We start from the raw sequence: 18,956 nt of genomic DNA, 5'->3' as shown, positions 1-18,956 counted from the left end.
AAAATTCAGGCACGGTGAGCTTAAACCAATAGAGTGGAGTGTATCGTGGAAGGTGACAATACCCCTGCAGGGGGGTGGGTACAGCTGCCAAGTGACATGGTGGGCTGGGTGATATTAGGTCTGGCACCTGAGCTTTGGAGTCACTMAGSGAYATGTCAGRGGGGTTGGAATGAGRTGACTTTTCTGGTCCCTTCCAACCCAAACCATTCTGTGATTCTATGATTATTYGCCGCAGCAGTTTATACACCTTGAGCCTGGAGAGCYCTGAGAAGTGGTAGCACTTTTCTAGCATAAACAGAACGGTGGAGCAGAGTGGTTAGCCTGCGAGCTGGGTGTTAAGTGCTCTCCCTGAAGGCAGAATGACTTAGCAGGATAGATGGGGGTCAAACTTCCCTGCAAAATGTGCGGCAGAGCAACTCGCTTGTGCTGCAGTGCTTGTTTGGAGAGGAGCTGTTTCTGGCTCCATTTGGATACTGAGAGGCTGGAATGGTTTGTGGCTGGAGTGTGAAGAGCAGTGATGTGGAAGAGCACTCTTGCTGCATTGTGCAGTTAAGCAGTAACACTATAGGAACAGAAGGTCTGTTATCTTCTTGACAAGAGGATCCTTTTGAATTTGTCATGTTTCCAAGACATATGGTTTTGCCCAGTGCAAAGTGGAGCTTTGAAGCCCTAGGAAAAAATGCACTTGTACAGAAAGAAGCAAGGGTTGGACTCACTYAGTAGAATTTTACTCTTTGCTGTGGTTTATAGTTTGCATCTGGACTTGGCGCTTGAGCTTCTGTATGGCAGATGCTACTCAAGCTCATGCCAGAACAGTCTCTACCTGAGCTTGCAAGCTTCACTGACAGTTTTCAAWGGGGATTTTCTTCCTAGTCAGCTTTCTTTTTGGTCAAGATTTTAAAGTGCAGCAGTTCCTYACCTGAATTCAACGAAGGAAAGGAGGAGCAGAGTGCTCTCTGAATCTAAATTTCTCCTCCCTTTGGTGTAAGGTACACGGTGTATTAGTTCTGCTCTATTTGGGTGCATCACAGCTACTGATAAGCATAAAGTGATTGCTTTGTTTTGGCAGTAATGTCCTACTCCAGGCCTTAAATCRTGCTCATGGTAGGAAAGCCAGGGAGAATTCAAAGAGAAATCCATACCCGTACAAGATAGATCTGGCTGAGCTGGGGCTGTGGGAATCTGCTGGCTTTGATGATGGTTCTAAAGATCTATGCTTGTTAGGAGACTGCAGCACTGTTAAAGCTCCATCAGTCTCCTTCCTGCTTTCAAACTGTATCACCACAAATCTTGCAATATTGGCTGCACAGGGCTTCTTTTCTGCTGATACTGAGGCTCTTAAGGCTGTCTTGAGTGTTGAGCAAAGAAAAGAGCCTTTATCTCTCAATCCTGCTGGCAAAGTGGAATAAGCAAGAGTGATGCTTGCAGCTGTAAAGCTCAGAGTGCAGCTGACACTCCTGTTGGCTCAGCAACCCTTTGCTTCCCACAGTGGTTAATCCCTAAATTAAATGAAGGTTCTTCCAGGCTGACAGCATGGAATTCTTGTTTTTCCAAGTCATGTTTCTGGGTAGTGGTAAAAGCCAGTTCAAGAGGATTGAGGTGAATTCTGGRTTCTTGCAGGCCTCTGTGCTGCAGAGGCAGGAATCTATGTGGCTAATGTAATTCTGGAGAGATTTTTGCTTTTCTGCTCATTTATTCTGGCAGCTGTATGCAGGTGCTGTTTAATTGAGCTGTAAGGGATAGTTACTGGCCTATCCTTTATCTAGGTGATGGACCTGGCACTCACTGAGTGTGTCAGGGGTAACTCCTGTCTGGTACCAYGAAACACCTATGAAAATTGGTGTAAAGGCTCCTTGAAACAGAGGAAAAAAAGCTCTGTTGGGACTGATAGCATGGCATTGTCCTTCAATGGGTCAGACCTGCTTTTAAACTGGAGCTGCTAAATTGCTAAATGGTTGAATTCCCTTTGAGTTATCCACACAGGAAAATAAGGAGAAAGATAGTGCTATTCAGAACTGCTGGAGAAAATAATGACCAATAATTGCTTTGCCTATTGCCTCTGCAGATTGGCCAAACACCTGCTTTCTCACTCTTCAAGTTAAGAGCAGGAATACTCAGCTGTAATTCTGGTAAAACCACAGTGTGGTCACACTTGTGTTTACAAAGATCTCTACAATTCAAAATGAGCACTTAACTCAGTCTAAGGTTCTTTTGACCCATCTGTGTTCCAGGTTTCCCCTGTGAAACTTCCATGGAGGTTTCTGTAGCCTTCTGGAGCCTTCACTGCTGCTTTGTGAAGCCAGCACCAATATGTGTGAGCCATTTGGAGACTCCCTAGAAAAGAAACTCWCAGTTTCAATTGTATGAGAGAACCACAGTGAAGGAAAACCAATGTAGTGCTGATCCCTGGGTCTGAGTTCAGCACGAAAGGTCTCATGGACAAAAACCTAGAGAGGACTTGACAGCTGATATTCCCCTTTCTGACAGCATTTTTTTTTATCAATACATGTTTTTCAAGTCACTAAACTAAAATGTAACACCAAATAAAACCAATTATTCAGTTTCGTGTACTTCAGAGGAAAGAGCTGAACTAAAATAAACTGAGCTCATCCTCCCATTAACTCCCAAGACACCTTGTGGAAGGGAAAACTAGCACTTAATGAAAGACTCCTCTTTTATTTCATAGAATAGGTTGAGTTGGACAGGACCTTTCAAAGGTCATGTAGTCCAAACTCCTGCAAGAGCATGAACATCTTCAACTAGATTTGTCCAGAAATGTTTCTGAACAGGAAGATGCATTTTCTAAACGTTTCTAAACAGGAAGATGCAGTTACCTGGCTGAGTGAATAGATTCTTTAGAATCCTAATTCTTTCTTTCTGCCTTCTTGTAAATCAAGAAGGTGCAAAACTACCCCTCTTTGTGTTGAGGGACTTAGTGCCAGCATCCAACTTCTGTTTATTAATGAACACTTCCTTGGCCTCTGCTGTCTGGGCCAAAGCCACCATGAGCAGCTCTATCCCATGATGTTCTGCAAGGTTCAGTCATAATTTATGTAAACCGCTTCAGTCTGCAGCAGTGTGAGRCTGATGAACTCATGGCTTCTAGAACTGAAGTCACAAAGATTGTATTTCTCCTAACAAACACTGAGTATATGTTAATGCCAACAAGAAATTTTATCCTACAGTGGCTTCTATCCAGGGAAGCTGGTCAGTGGTTTACAGGATATGAGAAATCAGACTGTAAGTGAAGATGCACTTTGGGAGTTGGTGGGAAACACGGACCCTGTGCAGGTGTGTGTGAAGCTGRTTTTGCTCTGGTAACTCATGATAAGCAACATCTACTTCTTCTGTATCAAGGTTGTCTATTAAATTACTCATGCTGCAATTCTACAGAAGGGATCAGTAGCAATGGTGTGGTTTTCCTTTTTCTGTGAGTATGGGTGGATATTTGTATCACCTCAGCCCAAACATTTAGAGCAGCTACTGCACCCAGCTGCCTTTCAGGCACATGGGCACTCCAGCCCAAATGTTTCTGGGTGAAGTAAGGGACACAATGAAATTCATGGTCAACAAATGCAAGTTAACCCTGCTTCTGACACCTACTTGATCAAGCTCATGTTTCAGCCAGAAGGAGAGAATTGCTTTTGTCCTGATTATTGTACATGCCACATTCAGATACCTCAATGTCAGGTAACACAATGTTGACTTTTTCCTTTTCTTCCCTCCTTCTGGTTAAAGTCTCTTCCATCAGAAGCCATGAAAGCTCTCGTAACTGCAGGAAAACCCAGACATGCTGAGCAATCATGTTGCTCTCATGAGAGGATCTGTTGATTACCTTCTCTCAGCATTTCTGTGTCTTCTGCAGTGGACTAGGAAGCTCCAGATGACCACAGCTGCATKTTTATGTGGTCAATTAACACTAGTGTGATGGTTTCCTGAATTTTTTTAATTGATGGAAAAGCTGAATTTTCCTTTTGCTTGTAACTACCTTGCTTGTACTAAAACATCTCTGCAGATGTGCTCTGAATGGAAGGTTTATCACATCCAGAGGAAAAATAATCAATCAGCTCCCTGAACCAGTCCATAATGCCAGCAATCCCTAAATTATGGCAGTGCAATTTGGAAGGATGATTTAGGAACTGGTATGGGCAGCTGGACATGAAGCTGACCCTGCTGCTGAGGAAAACAGCCCTATACTGCTCCACTGAATAAGAGGGTTAATTCTTGTTAACCAATGCAGCCTTGAAGAAAACTTTTGTCAGTGCAGAGTTCCAGGAAGTCTAGAGGTGTATCAAGTGTTTAGAAATGTTTTGCTGCAATYACAGTGAAACTGCATCCTTGTGGAGGTGCTATAAGGTATAATGCTCTGTATGAAGCAACCATGCACTCTGAATTTSATCTGTGCAGACTTAGAGACATCATCTTTACGTCCTTGTCTGAGATCTTGAAAAGACAGKTTTTTAAGGCCACAGCTGCTGCCCTGCCCAGCGGCAGAGGCTAAGACTGAAGAGCCTGAAGAGGCTTTGCAAAAGTCACCAAGGGTTTAATTACAAGTAAGGTTRCATTCTGAATATGCAAAACTTGAGTCTAAATGCCTTGGAGTGTGTTTAGGGCATKAAGATGTGTACAGGGTAGAGTCCTGCCCTGTTATCAGATCCAGCAATCCCTTTGCCTATGTAGGACAAGTCTGCGTGCCAGCACATCTTGCAGCCACAGATAAATGCGTCAGAGCTCATAAATGCTGCTGAACCAGTGCAGAAGTGCCYTGTACCCACTTCAGGCTCTCTGATTTCAGGATTGTTGCAGGCAGAGGCASCTGCCTGTCAATACTTGTCCAAGTGTGTGTATCCCATGGGTGAGTGTGAACTGATTCCTAAACCTTGTTGGTGGTCAGTTGCTAGAATGAGACAAAGGCTTACCCTCTGCCTTTGTTGATTAGAGCTTGAAAGGGAAGATAACTCTGCTCTCTTGGGACAGTGACCTAATTTGGTGGTTTTTGCCTTTTCCCTTTTGATGGTAAATATCTTATTTGTGTTTCAAAACAAAGCTATAGCTGTTGAACAACTTAAAACTTTGTGTCTGCTGCCTTCTTGGCTATGAGATAATTGATCCATTCAGTAAAAATATGTCATTTTGAAGCAAGTTAGAAGACAGGAGACAAACAAAACAATCATATTTACTGAAGTAGGTTCTTAAGCAGATGATGCAGTCTCATCAAAGTCCTAGACCTAGCTAGAAACTACTGTCTTACAGCAGCTGCTGACTTGATACCTGAGTAGCAACAGGTTAAACTCTTCTCAGACACATTTCCAGAATAAAATTCAGGAATGGAGGTAGAGATGTTCTATGATTCAACATGATGTGTTTAAGTCAGTAGACCTGCATTCTCATGGAGGAGAATTATCTAGAGACTGTAGAACATAAGTTGACTTTGACACAGTCTCTTTGGTCTGGTACGTGACACTTGGCACTGCAAAATCCTGCTCCAGAAAAGGTGCTCCGAGGTGATCCCATCAAGCAAGTGATACAATTCCCAGCATGGCTGTGAAAAAGGTTCAAAAAGCCCCAATGTTTTACTTGGGTTCCATTAGGCTGCTGCTTCCATGTATTGTTTTCCTACTGCAGCTGGCAAAATATTTCTGTGTTAAAASAAGTGTTTTGTCCCACCTTCCTGACCCTCCTGTACAGCTTTGCAGCACAAAGCCTGGCATTGTAGGTGTGTTTGCAGAGGTTAAGTGATAGCTTCACAAACACAGACTTGAAGTATTGCTGCAAAAATCACTTAAGATTGTACGTTGAAGAGGCTGAGGTAAGGCAGAAGGTGGTTCAGGGTTGGTTTGGTAGAAGACATTGGTCTGGCTGCAGTGCCAGAGTTTTGCCAGAGCACCTTGTCACTGAAGGGAAACTTCTTAGAGCAGTAGAGGCTAACAGGGTTGGTTTCCAGACTCTCTAAAGAGTAACTGCATGTCTTTGGCAACCCTCTGCTTCTCAAAGTCCTTACTCTTACACTCATGTGTTYATAACATGGGATCTCTGGGTGCAGTTTCTGCTTGAATTGTAGGCTGTGTGAGGTGGCTGGGAYAGGCTCTGCAAGAGAGACACAATAGCTGCAATCAGAGCCAGGCTGTGGGAACACAATGTTGAATGACCTCCTCAGCCCCTGGGACTCTTCTCATGCTCTTGCAGGCATCTACATCATGCAGACCCTCTGCAATGTGCTCACAATTCACTTGGTATTTTGCTTCAACTACAACTGCTAAAAGGCCTTCCCAGAGACTTCCTTCTCTAGCAGCTGAGCTGTTTAATATTGAGCWGAATCTGTCCACATTTAAACTATTGCTGTGTTCTTGCTGATGTGGCTTCTCCAGGCTTTGTTCCCACTTGACATGCTTATAAAATGTACCTTTATGGTCCTCTGGTTTTATTAAAGAAGTGTTCTTAGCTGTTTTGGACACCCCATCAGAGACAGGCAGGAGCTGTGGTGTGGGGCCTGTTGTTCCAGCCAGAACACTGGAATAGCCACTGGAAACAGTGGTTTGGGTGATAAAAGCTGCTTTTTGTGCTGCTTCCTGCCATTCCTTTGCCACAGGGGTTTTCCCAGTATAGATCAAGTCCCTAAGCATAAACATTCTGTGGAAAAAAGGGCTCTGATTACACCGAAAGCACCTTGGATTGTAACACCCTCTTCTTTTATGGCCAGCTGAGYACTGTATGCTGTGGTTTCATCTATTTTTACTTATAGAGGCATCATTCAGTGTGAAGCTGTATTTTTAATGTGTGAATAGTATAGGTAGAATACCATGCATTATTAGGTGGGTTTTTTGTAATACAAAGTTATTTTTTTTATATGCAACCCACACGCTTCAAGCTTTTGTGTCTTTGCTGCAGGGTGGAAGTTGAGGGGGTGCTGCATGCTGTGACAGTTGGGCAAGGAACACATGTGGGTTGAGATTGGCATTCACAGAGCTGGGAAGCACTGTGGCACTTGCATATTTGCCAGAATTCCGGGGAAAATGATCATAAGTTAAGCAATACTGRTATTTAAGCATTCCTCTTTGTTTCATAGCTCAACTGAATAGGGACAATTTAGATAGGGCCCCTGTGTCAAGCTGTCAGCTGCTGCAAGAAGCTAAGGCATAATTTTTAATGATTTTTCAGCCATCAAGGTGACAAAAGCAAAAATATGATTTTCCAAGACACTATCAGGCCCACTCTGCAGGGAAGGCGGGGGTTAGGGGTAGGCAGTAGCACAGAATCTCTGGAGTCTTGATTTCAGCTTCTGTGGGACAGGCCTCTGTCTGTATTTAAATTTGAGTAAGGCTAGTGGATAAAAACATACTTCTGAGAGAAATTRGAGCAAACACATCTGGTGCTGGAGATGCACAGTCACTATTGGCACCTTACCATGATCACTGAACAGAGCCGGGGTCCCAGCTGGCATCACTGCATGCACCTACCTCTCCTTAACCCTGCTCCTTTCCCTGAAAAAGCCAGCTCAGAAAGAAGATCTGTTGCTGAAGGATTTGAGGTAACTCAGCCCTTTTCCAAGACAGCAAAGCAGGCTTCAGCCATCCAGTTACTGGCAGCCAACATGCTCTGTGTTAATCTGTGCTTGAGCTGTGTGTTGGATGCTGGCCAGAATGTTCAATACGTCACGTAATAAGGCTTTTTCGTGCAGTTCATTTGTTCCTTTTTATCCCTCAATTTGGAAAGCAGCACTGGTGCAGGTTGTACTTGAGGGATTTATGTGATCAACACCTTGGAGAGCTGTACTTGCCTGTCTTTTCTCGAAGGCACCAAGGTGACAGCAGTTATGTCGCACTTCTGACCTCCTTTTAGAAAGGCTGTGTTTCAAAAATGCCAAATACCCAGTTGCTAATATACAAACTGTTATTTGTTGGGGAGAATTTGTGTTTGGTCTGGTAGAATTTATTGGCTGCAGGAAACTCCTATTATTAAAATTTCTTTTGTTTCAAATTGTAACATAAAAAGCTAACATTTGTATATGGTTTGAGATGAAATGATATAACACGTGCACATGGAAGAAAGCTGAGCATTGTGGCATCAGTACGATAATGTTGCAAGAATTTGACTTGAAATCAATTTATAAARTGTTGTAATTAATTGAAATGTTTTTCTTAACACATTGAGGTAAAGTGTACAAGTTCCTGCCATGCACTTAATTCTGGGCAAACTATCTCCTATCAACAATCCTACTTCATTTTTTTTAACCAGTCTACTTTTAACCAGTCTTGTAGTTTGGGGGGAGCTGAAAGCACTGCTTGCCTTAGCCCTGAGCTGTGGCTGTTAGCCATAAAATCATCACAGAATTACAGAATGGTTTGGGTTGGAAGGGACTTCACAGATGATCTATTTCCAGCCTCCTGCCATGGGCAGGGATGCAGTCCAAAATAATGGAGGTGATTGAATTGGTGGGACTAACTCACAGCTGAGTATGACAGCGTGTAATCCMTCCACTTGGTTACTGTGTGAAAATGACTGGCCAACATCTGCAAAARCTGCTCTGGGAATCTAGCAGGAATTATTCCTGCATTCAGCACCGCCTGTTACCTGGTCCAGAACTGATGCTTCCACTCTCGCCCTGAAGTYGAGTCCTTGAACGAAGCCCAGTGAMGAACAACAGAGAACCTCCTTAAGAGAGAAGAAAGGGGAGGAGAAAGCGTCTCTCTCTGGTTATAGCAACCCCACCTCCCGGTTATTTCATCTTCCTTACAAGGCTAAAGCCAGGAGCTTTCCTCTGCGCTTGGGTGCCTTAAAAGCTGGAGGCAAACCCTAGGATCCCCGTGGAATGCAGTCGGGATGTGCGGCTGACAGAGACGAGGAAGGAGGCACTGGCATGAGCCCTGCGGAAAGCACAGCAGAGGAGGCTGGTGCTCTCCAGAGAAGTGWGACAGTAACCTATGAATCTTAAACCAGGTGTCCAGTGATGCAGATCTTCTAAAGAAACATGAAATCAAACCCTAAAAGAAATCACTGAGAGGGAAAAAGTGCARCATAAGAGGTAACTATATTTTCCCTTGGGACAAACTGAAATAACTGGTTGTATTTTGTTTGCAAATCGTCATTGTAAGTTGGTGTCTGAAACTGCAGACTGAAAAATGCATTTATTAACATCTGAATAAAGACTGGTCTGACTGACTTCAAAAGCAGCACTGGGTTAAAAACTCAGATCAGCAGATTAATTCAGGTGCCTCTGAAGCAATTTTGAAGTTTCTCTTTAGGCATTCACACCTTAAAGCTTCTTTAAAATCTACTTTTTTGCTGTCTACTATTGCTAGATATTTTCAAGAAATAGTATGCATGTTGTGTTGGGGAAAAAGCATGGCACAACCAAAACCTAAACTGAGAATGCGGTAAACTCTCTCCATCATTTCAAATGTTCCCATACCCTTGTTCTTGCAGTGGTGCCATTTCTTCAGAAAGATCCATGACCTACTGAGCTGGAATGTCTGTTGACATCTGGTTGAGGTTACTGTAACTGGTATTTGGGGTTCTTTTTTTTTCCAGTTTAAGTGAAACAAGCTGAGATTGTCTACATTCTATGAAATGTTTCCATGCTCTGACTGTCTAGTCTCTCTGATGGGTRATTCTAGAACTGCCAAATCTGAACTGGAAAAGAGGAAACACCTCGAGAGTTCAAAAACTGCAGCCCTTCTATGGACCRTGCTGCCAGGGAAAGTCAGAGTGGCTGAAAGATGCGAGACTTTGCCCCTTGTGTGTAAGATGGACCAAGACAAATGTTTTGCCAGTGTAATACTACTGACTTTAGCATAACTGTGTTCTGGAGCTTTTGATTTACACCTTTGCAATGCTAGAGGGTTTACAGATGCTTTTATTTACCAGCTAAAATGAGAAACTGGCCTGTGGAGAAGAGCTGCTGGGAGCTGTGACAGAGCATGAGACCAGAGAATTACTAGACAACTCCTGCAGATTCTCATCGAAGCATTGGCTCAGCCTCCCCATCAGTGCATGCAGAGCTGTGGGTTCAGCAGCTGAGGATGGAAGTGCTGCGTCGCTCCTCAGTCTTCGCTGCAGAGGTGATGGAGGTTTTTGACAGGTCTCCCACTGACAAAGAGCTCGTGTCCCAAGCCAAGGCTCTCTGCAGAGACTACATAAACTCAAGGCTGATTCGAGCGGGTGTGAGCTGGAGCAAACCCGAGTACAACGCCCCGGTGCCGGGGGGGAAGCTGGCTGAGGTGTCCACCATCCTGCTCCGACTCGGTGAGTCCCTGCTGCCATGGGGGCAACTCAAACTGCATGGAGTGATTCACACCACACTAAGGCTTCTGCAAGAGGCTTTTCATGTGATGATACAGAGGTTTTTCTTCTCTGATTTATGCCTTTAKTTTTGGTTTTGGTGGTCTTTCCCAAACAGCTCCTTTGCTTGAGTTTCCTYAGTCTCTTGGAGCGCTGCTCAGCACGGGGTTTCTGCAGAGCTGCCTTATTCTGAGGACTTGCAACAGCTCAAAATCACAATGCAGTCCAAGAAAGCCCAGCAGCTGACTGATTCTGTGTGCACAGGTCTCCAGCTGYGTGACAGTTCTCACAGTACTTAGAGCAGTCTTTCTCAGCTGAGCATTTTAACCAGTCTTGCAGTGTTTTCTCCAGATGTGAGTGACTTGATTGCCACCATACATCTGGCCCCTTGTAGGGCGCTGCCACCACTGGACTTGATTTTCAGCAATAACTCATCCAGCTGCAGGGACCTTTAATTTGGGAGAAGTTGCTTAGAAAATGTGTTGTTGGAGATTTTATAAAAGCTGCTTTTTAATGATAGGGTGTTTAATTTTTTCTTTGTCTACCTTAGTCATTCAGCAACACCTGAGTTTTTGTGCTTTTGGCTTGSTGTTGCCTGGCATACTCTGCCATTTGGTGCCACCCTCACAGCCCAGCAGCTTGGGGACTTCACGGAGAGCAATTTAAAGGCCATGCCTGGAGGTTGTGATATGAAGACATGCTCTAGAGCTTGTACCAGGAGCACCCTGTAAATGTTGACAGTTGCTTGGCCTTTTGGTTTGGGTTACGTAGCACCCTGTGTGCTCAAGTCTGGCTGTTTGTCTTTTGGGAACCCAGCACTCTCATTCTTGGAAGTTGCTTCCAACATCCCTGCAGGCTGGTGTACTAGTTSACATCTGGCTTGGAATCTACCACCAGCATTTGCATCTGWTTWAWTWMMWYMRRRKTYMAAMMAGTCTGGTAAAATAACCATCAGCTGAGCCTAACAAAATCAGGACCGGGGCTGGTCTCCCTATTTTTTCCTCTTTCTACCTGTTTGATCCCAAGTTTCTTTTTAAGGCATAGCTGTGTTTCTTTTAACTGACTTTTTTTTTTTTTTTTTTNTTTCTGTTTTTGTACTTGTTTGTTCTTTGGGGGATTTAGTTTTTGTTCTCCTGTCAATCTCACTGTCTATTTGTACTCATTCTCTTCTCTGCCTGGTTTGGGGGTTGAGATTTATTTGCTTTCAACCTGTTCTTCTGTGGGTGGCCAGGAACATGGTAAAGGGCAAGCAGGTGGCACACTGGATCTGAAGGCGTCTCCTGGATGACTCTGCTGTTACTTATGCATGTCCAGATGGAAAGATTTGGCTGAAAGTCCCAGGAACATGATTTCTTCTTTGAGAAAATCTCTTTGGAGAGTGCCATGTGGTACCCATGCAACCAGAAAGCTGAGCAGTCCTCCTCATTAGGATGAAGAGTCATTTCTGTCCTATTTCTTTAGAAACTCCACTTGCCACATGGTCCGTCTCTTTCTTTTCCTCTTTGCTGCTCTAACCAGCACAAGGCCAAATGGTATCCAGCCACCTGCCAGGAATGGTAATCCTTAGCCACTTCCTAAGCAGTGCAACAAGCCAGACCAGTTTTTTTTTTCCTTTGTGTAGTGCTGAGAAGCCTGTAGAGATGGGAAATTGGAGTATTTCCTAGCCCACTTGCACACAGAGAATCTGATGAACTGCCTGGTGGGCCAGCAGAGGTCCCGGGCACAGGTGATGGAGTTTGAAGTCATAGGGAGGGAGACTCCATCAGCTCAGTGAGSCTTAGCAGCTAATTAGTGCAATTACTGAGTCAGACATGGTAAAACCTAATGGTATGGTCTAATGAAGCACCCCAGACCAACCTGCTGTGTGTGTCAGAGGCCTGGTTTATCTGAAATTGTATTTCCTCTGGCCAAGGCCCAGGAAAGTGCCCTTTGACCACTGCACATGGGAACTGGCACTGCTGCCCTGCTAATTCTTCCATAATCAGTGGAGGAAGAAGGAAAAGCCCCCAGATTGCTCTAAATGTTGCAAAGTTGGGCATCAGAGCACGAACACTGGAAATCAACACCGACACGCCGCAGGAGAGGTCCTGGGGCTGCTGGGGCAGGGAGGCTCTCTGAGCATGGCAATGCTTTCCTGTGCTTTCCTTCCCCAGATGCTCCTGGCTGCCCTGTGCCTTGCTGCAGAGCAGGGCATATGTGCCTGCAACCAAACCCTGATCTCATCTGGGGCTTCCAGGCACTGCTTGTTTGAAGCTGTAATAGTGGCAGGCTTCCAAGGGCTGCTCCCAGGCTCCTGTGCCTCCCTCTCAGCTARCCAGGGCTATCCCCATTTCCTTACATTTACCAGGAAGCCTGTGTGCTGCCTGTGAGGAGAAAACAGCTGTTGAGTGGTCTGAGTAAGGTCTCCTCTTATCAGGGCTGACCATGTGTTGGCAGGTTTCCTCTTGCCATCAAGCAGGGACAATCCCACACTCAGAAAGGACTGGAAGAGCTCAGCTGTGGGATTCTGTAGAGCTGGGCTTTTCCTGTGCTGCGTGTCAGATGAACAAATTAAGGGTCAGTAGCTAAAGACTCTGTAACAACTCCTGATCGCAGTGACATCTTCCTCTTTAGCTCCTATATGAATAAAATTTTGAGGAGAATCAGTTGCTCTCTATCTGGGCCAAGTCACCTGGGTCTTGCAGTGGGATATAAAGCTGTTGAGATGRCTCTTCCTCTTCCCAGAGCATCCCTTGGGCAGGAAAAGAACAGTGTGTCCTAAATCTGAGTCAAAAGGGCACTCGGGGCACWGAGGGCCTTGGTCCCATGCGATGTTTGTGTTGTGTCACATTCCTACAGCAGCTGTGCAACCTTCATTAAAAATCCATGACCCTCGACAGAGAGAGAAGTTCCTTGGAAACTGGGCTATATCAATTCTACTACTCAAAAATGATTTGTTTTGCTACAGAGGAAAAGCTTTACTGTTGTTTTTCAAGCTGCTTAGCTCAGTCCTTTGGGAGGAGGTTCTCTGCTTGTCCTTGGTATTTTTKTCTTGGTCTTCAAGCTGGCCTAACACCTCCAGCCATTTCCCAGCTGGGCAGAAAACACTCTGGAGGTGAAAGCACGTCTGTGTGTGTCAGGAGCCTTGCTACTGAGCAGTCAGCYGTGCAAATGAACATCTCTTTAACCATTTGGAGGAGTGAAAATACTCCAGATTGACTCTCAAGTGCCTGTGTGAGCATGAAATAACTGGGTTGAGAGTCTTGTTGTTTAATTAATGTTGTGCAGCTCTGGGTGGATCCTTGGCTTCCGTCAGCTTTCAGCATTCTTGAGTCGCTCTCAGGCACTTCAGGAGATTTGTACAAGCCTGATGGGGTGCCCAGAAAGGGTGTATCTCCCGAAAGCTTATGTGGATGTACATGCCTCCTTCTCACTTCTGAAATAAAATGACATGGCCTTGCTTATCTGAGGCCTGTCTCCTGTGCTGGAGGAAAGGCAGSCAGCCAGCCTGGGAACAGCATTTATATCAGGGATTACTGCAGCCACATTGCTGRTACAGGGCCACTGCCTGCCCCCACTCCCTTTAGGAGTCCCAGGCACAGAGCAAATTGGGAAAAAAGGGTGCAGATGGTAGGGAATTGCATTTAAACAACCCTAAACACTCCGCTGCCTCTTTAGCTCAGGTGGAGCTGGTGCTTAGACTCTTTGGCTGAAGGCCCCAGTCACAATTGCTCCATGGTGAGAGCAGGACTCGGTGCTGTGTGCTGACTSCTGGCTGTTTGTTCCCAGGGGATGAGCTGGAGTACATTCGCCCCAACGTGTACCGGAACATCGCCCGSCAGCTGAACATCTCCCTGCACTCGGAGACCGTGGTGTCCGACGCCTTCCTGGCTGTGGCTGCGCAGATTTTCACCGCAGGTACTGTGCCCGGGCACATACACAGGCAGGGCTGGGTGGGAAGGAACAGGATGGAGCCACCTCTCTGGGAGAAGGCATGTTTCTGGGATAGCCTGGAAGGTGGGGCCTGGTTTCTGAAAGGGCTGTGGGCAGTTTGGCAGTGTGCCCTGCCTTAATGATTTAATGAGAACTCCTCTCTGCTGTGTTCTGGCAGGGARATGTCCTGGGTTGTGGTATCCTCCCAGGAGGTTCTGTCTCATTCTAGGAGGCACCTCCTGCCCTTCCTCATTAGGTGGTGTTATCTCACTGCATGGGGAGGTCACTCATTCCAAGCTTCTTTCCTCACCGTTGGCAGCTGCAGATTTACTGCATGGGAGTTTCCCCTGTTCCAGCTCACATTGCTGATGCTGGGAGCCAGAATCAGCTCATCACAAGGGAGCTCCTTTCCTTCATGCTTCATTTCCCACAGCAATAGCTRGAATTGCAATGGGACCTGTGCTTCTCCTTTCTCATATTGAGGGAGTCTTGGCCCTTAAGGTTGTTCCAGATGAGCAGGTGCTTTGAGCTTTGTCCCTGCTTAGATGTGAGTTTTCTGCTGCTGCTGTTAGACTGGTTCCAAAGATGATGGTCAAAAGCAAAAATATGCCCTATGCTGTGTTCCTGCAAGGGAACTTCAGCTTTCCCTGCAAACAGTCCCTGCCCACAACTGGAAAGGCAGCCTGTGGGAATTGAGGGATGAGAAACCTTTTAGAGAGATTTACGTCAGGCAGGTTCTGACATGGTTRTAGGCTTTCTGCAATGTCTTGTTATGTTGCCTGTGGAAGGGATAGTAGATGCTAAAGATTGGAAACAAAACAAAAAAACAAAAGGAAAAAAACCCAAAGAAAGAAACTTGCTGGCAGCATAACAGTATGAAAGCACTGGAACCAGTGACAATAGCATGGGAAGTGTCACAACATACACAGACTGTTGTCAATTTAGGGATGGTTGCTACAGGATAGAAGTCCAGATTTCTGTTGTACTTTCAAATAGGCTACATCACTCAAAACCTTTTAACCCTCACAATCAGCTGTGTTTATTTATCTAGAACCACTGTTACTCTGGAGAAGTCCTAATATGCAGAAGGTCTGAAGTGTATTATGGTGGAGACCACAGCTTTTCCTCAGAATCATAACAGATGGCAAAAGAGATCTCTWAGTGGGACTGTCCTAGCTGGGCTTCTGGCAGGTCAAGTCGGGCAGATTTTACTCTGTGGGTTATGGAAATAAATGCTGCATCATTAGAGATGGATGGAATTGGACTGTGTGGCGAGTAGTGCAGCCCTCAACAGCCCAAGCATGCCTGGGATGCAGCTTACCTTTGCCCTGGGCTGGCTTGGGAGGCCCTGTGAGCTCAGAAAGCAGGAGCTGGGAAAGTGTKGCAGGAATGTCTGAGTGTGGCTGTGTTCAAAGGGCAGGTGCCCTGTCTCGTCACTTACTGCTGAGCTTTGCTTGCWTCAAGGCTTACAGAAAAACAAAGGTCAAGTGGGCAGGCTCAGGTACAATTTGCATTGCAGGTGAGTGTGTGGGTGATCTCAGATGGCTACAGCTGTCTGCATTGGGGCTGGCCCTCCTCCAGAGCTGAAGTGACAGAGAGCTAAGCCAGGAATAGTGCAGGTGGAGCAGAGTGTGTGTGCTGCAGTGCTGCATAACCCTGATACTGGGGAGAAAGGCCTGCTGCCTCCTGGGAATTCTGCTCTCAGTGCATATTGACAAATTTGTTGAGAGCTGCATTTTTTTTGCGTTCTTCAGCTTCTCATTTCAGGAGCCAAATGCGTGCGTAATTTAAAGTTAAAGTAGAAATCATATCTCTTAGTTCTAAACCTGGTGTTTTAGAGTTTTAAGAATAGAATCTGGACTCAGCCCTGTCAGGCTGRCAATGCTGGAGACTTTGGACTCAAGCTCTTTTGACAGTGCTGCCCCTCCTCGGGGGACACCGTGCTGCAGAAATGGCTGGCAGTATGCTGCTTGTACAGGGGCTGATTCAAACCCTCCCAGAGCTCTCTATGTTCTGTTCTTAATTCTTTCTCATCTCTGCTGGGGGTTGTGTATTTAGTTGCTTTTATACATTTATTGTAACTTCTTCTATGTAGAAGGCTGCTGAGTATCAGAGGGGTAAGAGTTTGCTGATTTTTAACATTCCTGGATCCCACTGCAGTCTCAAAACTWAGCATTTARCAATAAATCCAGCAAATCKGAGTTGGCCRTGGCAGCCAGACATGCATTCCTTTTTTTTTTTCATACTTCAGAGGAAAGAGGCTCTTACTGTGCAAAGGAAACCAGACACTCAAGTTCAGTCTGAGTTTTCATGCCAATTATCAAGTTTATTAAGAAAACAGCTACAGTCGATGATGTTGCAGTGCCTAGACAGCTTGAGCAGCCCCACCAGTCACTGGCAATGCCTTTCCAGCAAGGAAACAGGGCATTTTGATCCTTTTTTTGCTGGAGGGGTTTTCTCTGTAATCTTTTACATGCCTATCTTCCACWATCGGGTCTGATTTTGAATCTTCACATTGTAGCTCTGTCTGTGCACACTTCCTGTCCACACTGTCTACAAGTCTTGACTAATCCCAAAACTTCTCTGAGCAGCCTGTTTCAATGCCTCTTCTTTCAGTGAAGACATTTTTACTAATACCCAATCTATACATCATCTGGTGAAATTTGGGGTCATTTCTTCTCATCCCATGGCTTGTCATCTGGAAGAAGAGACTATGGTAAGGCTCAGGCTGTATTTTGTTCCCCTGTTTCCAACAACTCAGGCTGAGTTGTTTCAGGGTTCAGTTGTATTCAGGGTGAGGAGAGCCCATCTGTGTTGAGACAAGCACTGCACAGTCCTGATCTGCTTCTGGTGGTGAAGGATCTGCAACAGCATCACCTCTATGATGTTACCAGTGGCTCTCATGTGTGGTCCAAAGCCCTGCAGGTAGCAGGAGACTTTTCCCTGGCTTGAACAGGCTTTGGTTTGGGGCCTGGCTGAGCTGACATTTACCTAAGGTGTTTAAACAAAGGCCAGAAGGAAGAGGTCACTTGGTTGGGAAACAGAAGTAGAAAAGGGAGAGGTATTTTCCTTTCCTAAAGGAAGCAGTTTGGTCCTATTGGTAAGAGCTGTTAGGCATGAGGGCTTTTTAAAAGCTTTGAGCCTGGTTTTTACTGAGTTTGGTTTTAAATCAAGACTGGGCTGAAATGGACCCTGTGTAACAGGGATGTGGGGTTAATGCTTTCTGAGGAGAAAATGCAGATGACCAAGGTGACTGGTACTGCTGCCACACCTGAAGGACAGGGTGATATCCAGAGGGACCTGGACAAGCTTGAGAAGTGACCCATGGGTTTCTCAAGAGGTTAAATAAGGCCAAGTACTAATGCTGTGCCTGTGTTGGGGCAACCACCAGGATCAGTCCAGGCTGGGGATGAGCAGATCAAGAGCAATCCTGGGAGAAGGACTTGTGGGTGCTGGTAGGTGAGAGCTGGACATGCCCCAGCCCTGTGTACTGGGACCCAGAAACTCCTCATGTGCTGGGCTGACCCCCCAGCGTGGGCAGCAGGGGAGGGGGCAGTTCTGCCCCTCTGCCCCACTCAGATGTGATTTTTACCTCTTGAGACTATCTGAGATTTTCTCCTTTGAGTCTAATCAGAGCAAAAAAGCCTTGGTTTTAACCCTGGAATTAAGTGACTGGGGTATAACACTGCCCATGACTGGCAGTGGAGATTGGAATGAGATGAGMTTTGAGTTCCTTTCCAACCCAAACTATTCTGGGTTTCTGTGAAATGCTGTTAGAGATGCATCCTGCTTAGGCCTTAGGACTCGAGCTTGCTGCCTTGTGCACATCCCTCTCAGCTTTTCTCTCCACCAAAGTATGTTGTGTTTGGCTGTATTCTCCCAGCTGCTGAAGTGTAGCAGTGGATTGTGGTTTTTTAAGTCTGATTTGTGAGCAAGGCTTTGATGCTGAGTGGAGCAGAGGGAAGTTTATTTGAATAACCTCACTAGTGTGGTGCCCTGAGACCGCACAGTCATGTCTCATGGCTTCTTCAGCTCTCCCCTGGGGCAGTCAAGCTCATATGAGCAGGAATACTTTCAAGAGCATTCCTCCTCTGCTAATTCATTTTACCCTGGGCTCGGCAGTGTTTACAGTTCCATGGCTGGCCTAGAGTGTGCAACTTGCATGTCTTATTTTTTTAAGAATTTAAATCTATTTTTTAAAATAGTCTAAGCAGCCCTTCCCTTTTCCACATCSTTTTGTTCCATGTCTGTGAGCAGAGCTTTCTCTCCTTTGACCATTCCTTTCTGGACCAGTTTCCATGCCCTGTTGTTKTTAGCTCCTGTCTGTGCATGTTAGTCCATGCAGGGGGAAGCTGTGAATGGATTGTCTCACTTGGTGAYGAGTGCCCGTTTCACCCAGTGTGGATGACAGCCAGGCCTTTTGTGGAATTTGGAGCACAAGGATGTTTTTTCCTTTCTCATGTGCACTGGCCAGATGCAATTCCAGCTTGTGCTGAGAGATGCATCACCCTGGTGTCACTTTGAACCCGGCCTGGACACCATGGGGACAGAGGCACTGCCCTCTCAGTAGGTTGTGCTCCTCTGCCCCTGCCAAGGGAGCCTTTGAGAGAGAAAAGCCAATGGAGTTGGTGTCCTGGGAAAGTGCAAAGGTGGCTGTTGGGGTGTTCCCCTGCCCTGTGCTGTCCTGCCTGGGGCTGGGTAGTTGTTGGATTCCTCCTGGGCTGGGGACTCAGCCACAAGCATGGCCCAGGTGCTGGAGATGCCTG

The 18,956-nt window shown here is 45.8% G+C and overlaps 1 protein-coding gene across 4 annotated transcripts in view; it reads left to right on the top strand.

The window, feature by feature from the left end:
- Positions 1 to 18,956, top strand: part of BOK (BCL2 family apoptosis regulator BOK) — a 32,263-nt gene that overhangs the window by 3,726 nt on the left and 9,581 nt on the right. For 2 of the 4 annotated variants that reach the window (XM_057383615.1, XM_057383618.1), the window contains exons 1-3: positions 8,717 to 9,022; positions 9,865 to 10,242; positions 14,047 to 14,175. In XM_057383615.1, coding sequence (XP_057239598.1) covers positions 10,020 to 10,242; positions 14,047 to 14,175 — 352 coding nt within the window. In that variant the 5' untranslated portion in view covers positions 8,717 to 9,022; positions 9,865 to 10,019. Of the gene's footprint in view, positions 1 to 4,767; positions 4,856 to 8,716; positions 9,023 to 9,864; positions 10,243 to 14,046; positions 14,176 to 18,956 lie in introns of those variants that run through there. The other 2 variants (XM_057383617.1, XM_057383616.1) reach the window with 2 other exon arrangements.

The sequence above is a fragment of the Malurus melanocephalus genome, unplaced genomic scaffold, assembly GCF_030028575.1.
Source record: "Malurus melanocephalus ecotype Western Australia unplaced genomic scaffold, MMel_1.1 scaffold_644, whole genome shotgun sequence".
Classification (NCBI taxonomy): Eukaryota; Metazoa; Chordata; class Aves; order Passeriformes; family Maluridae; genus Malurus; species Malurus melanocephalus.
Note: the sequence above shows the minus strand (reverse complement) of the source record. Positions and strands in the feature narration are given on the sequence as shown.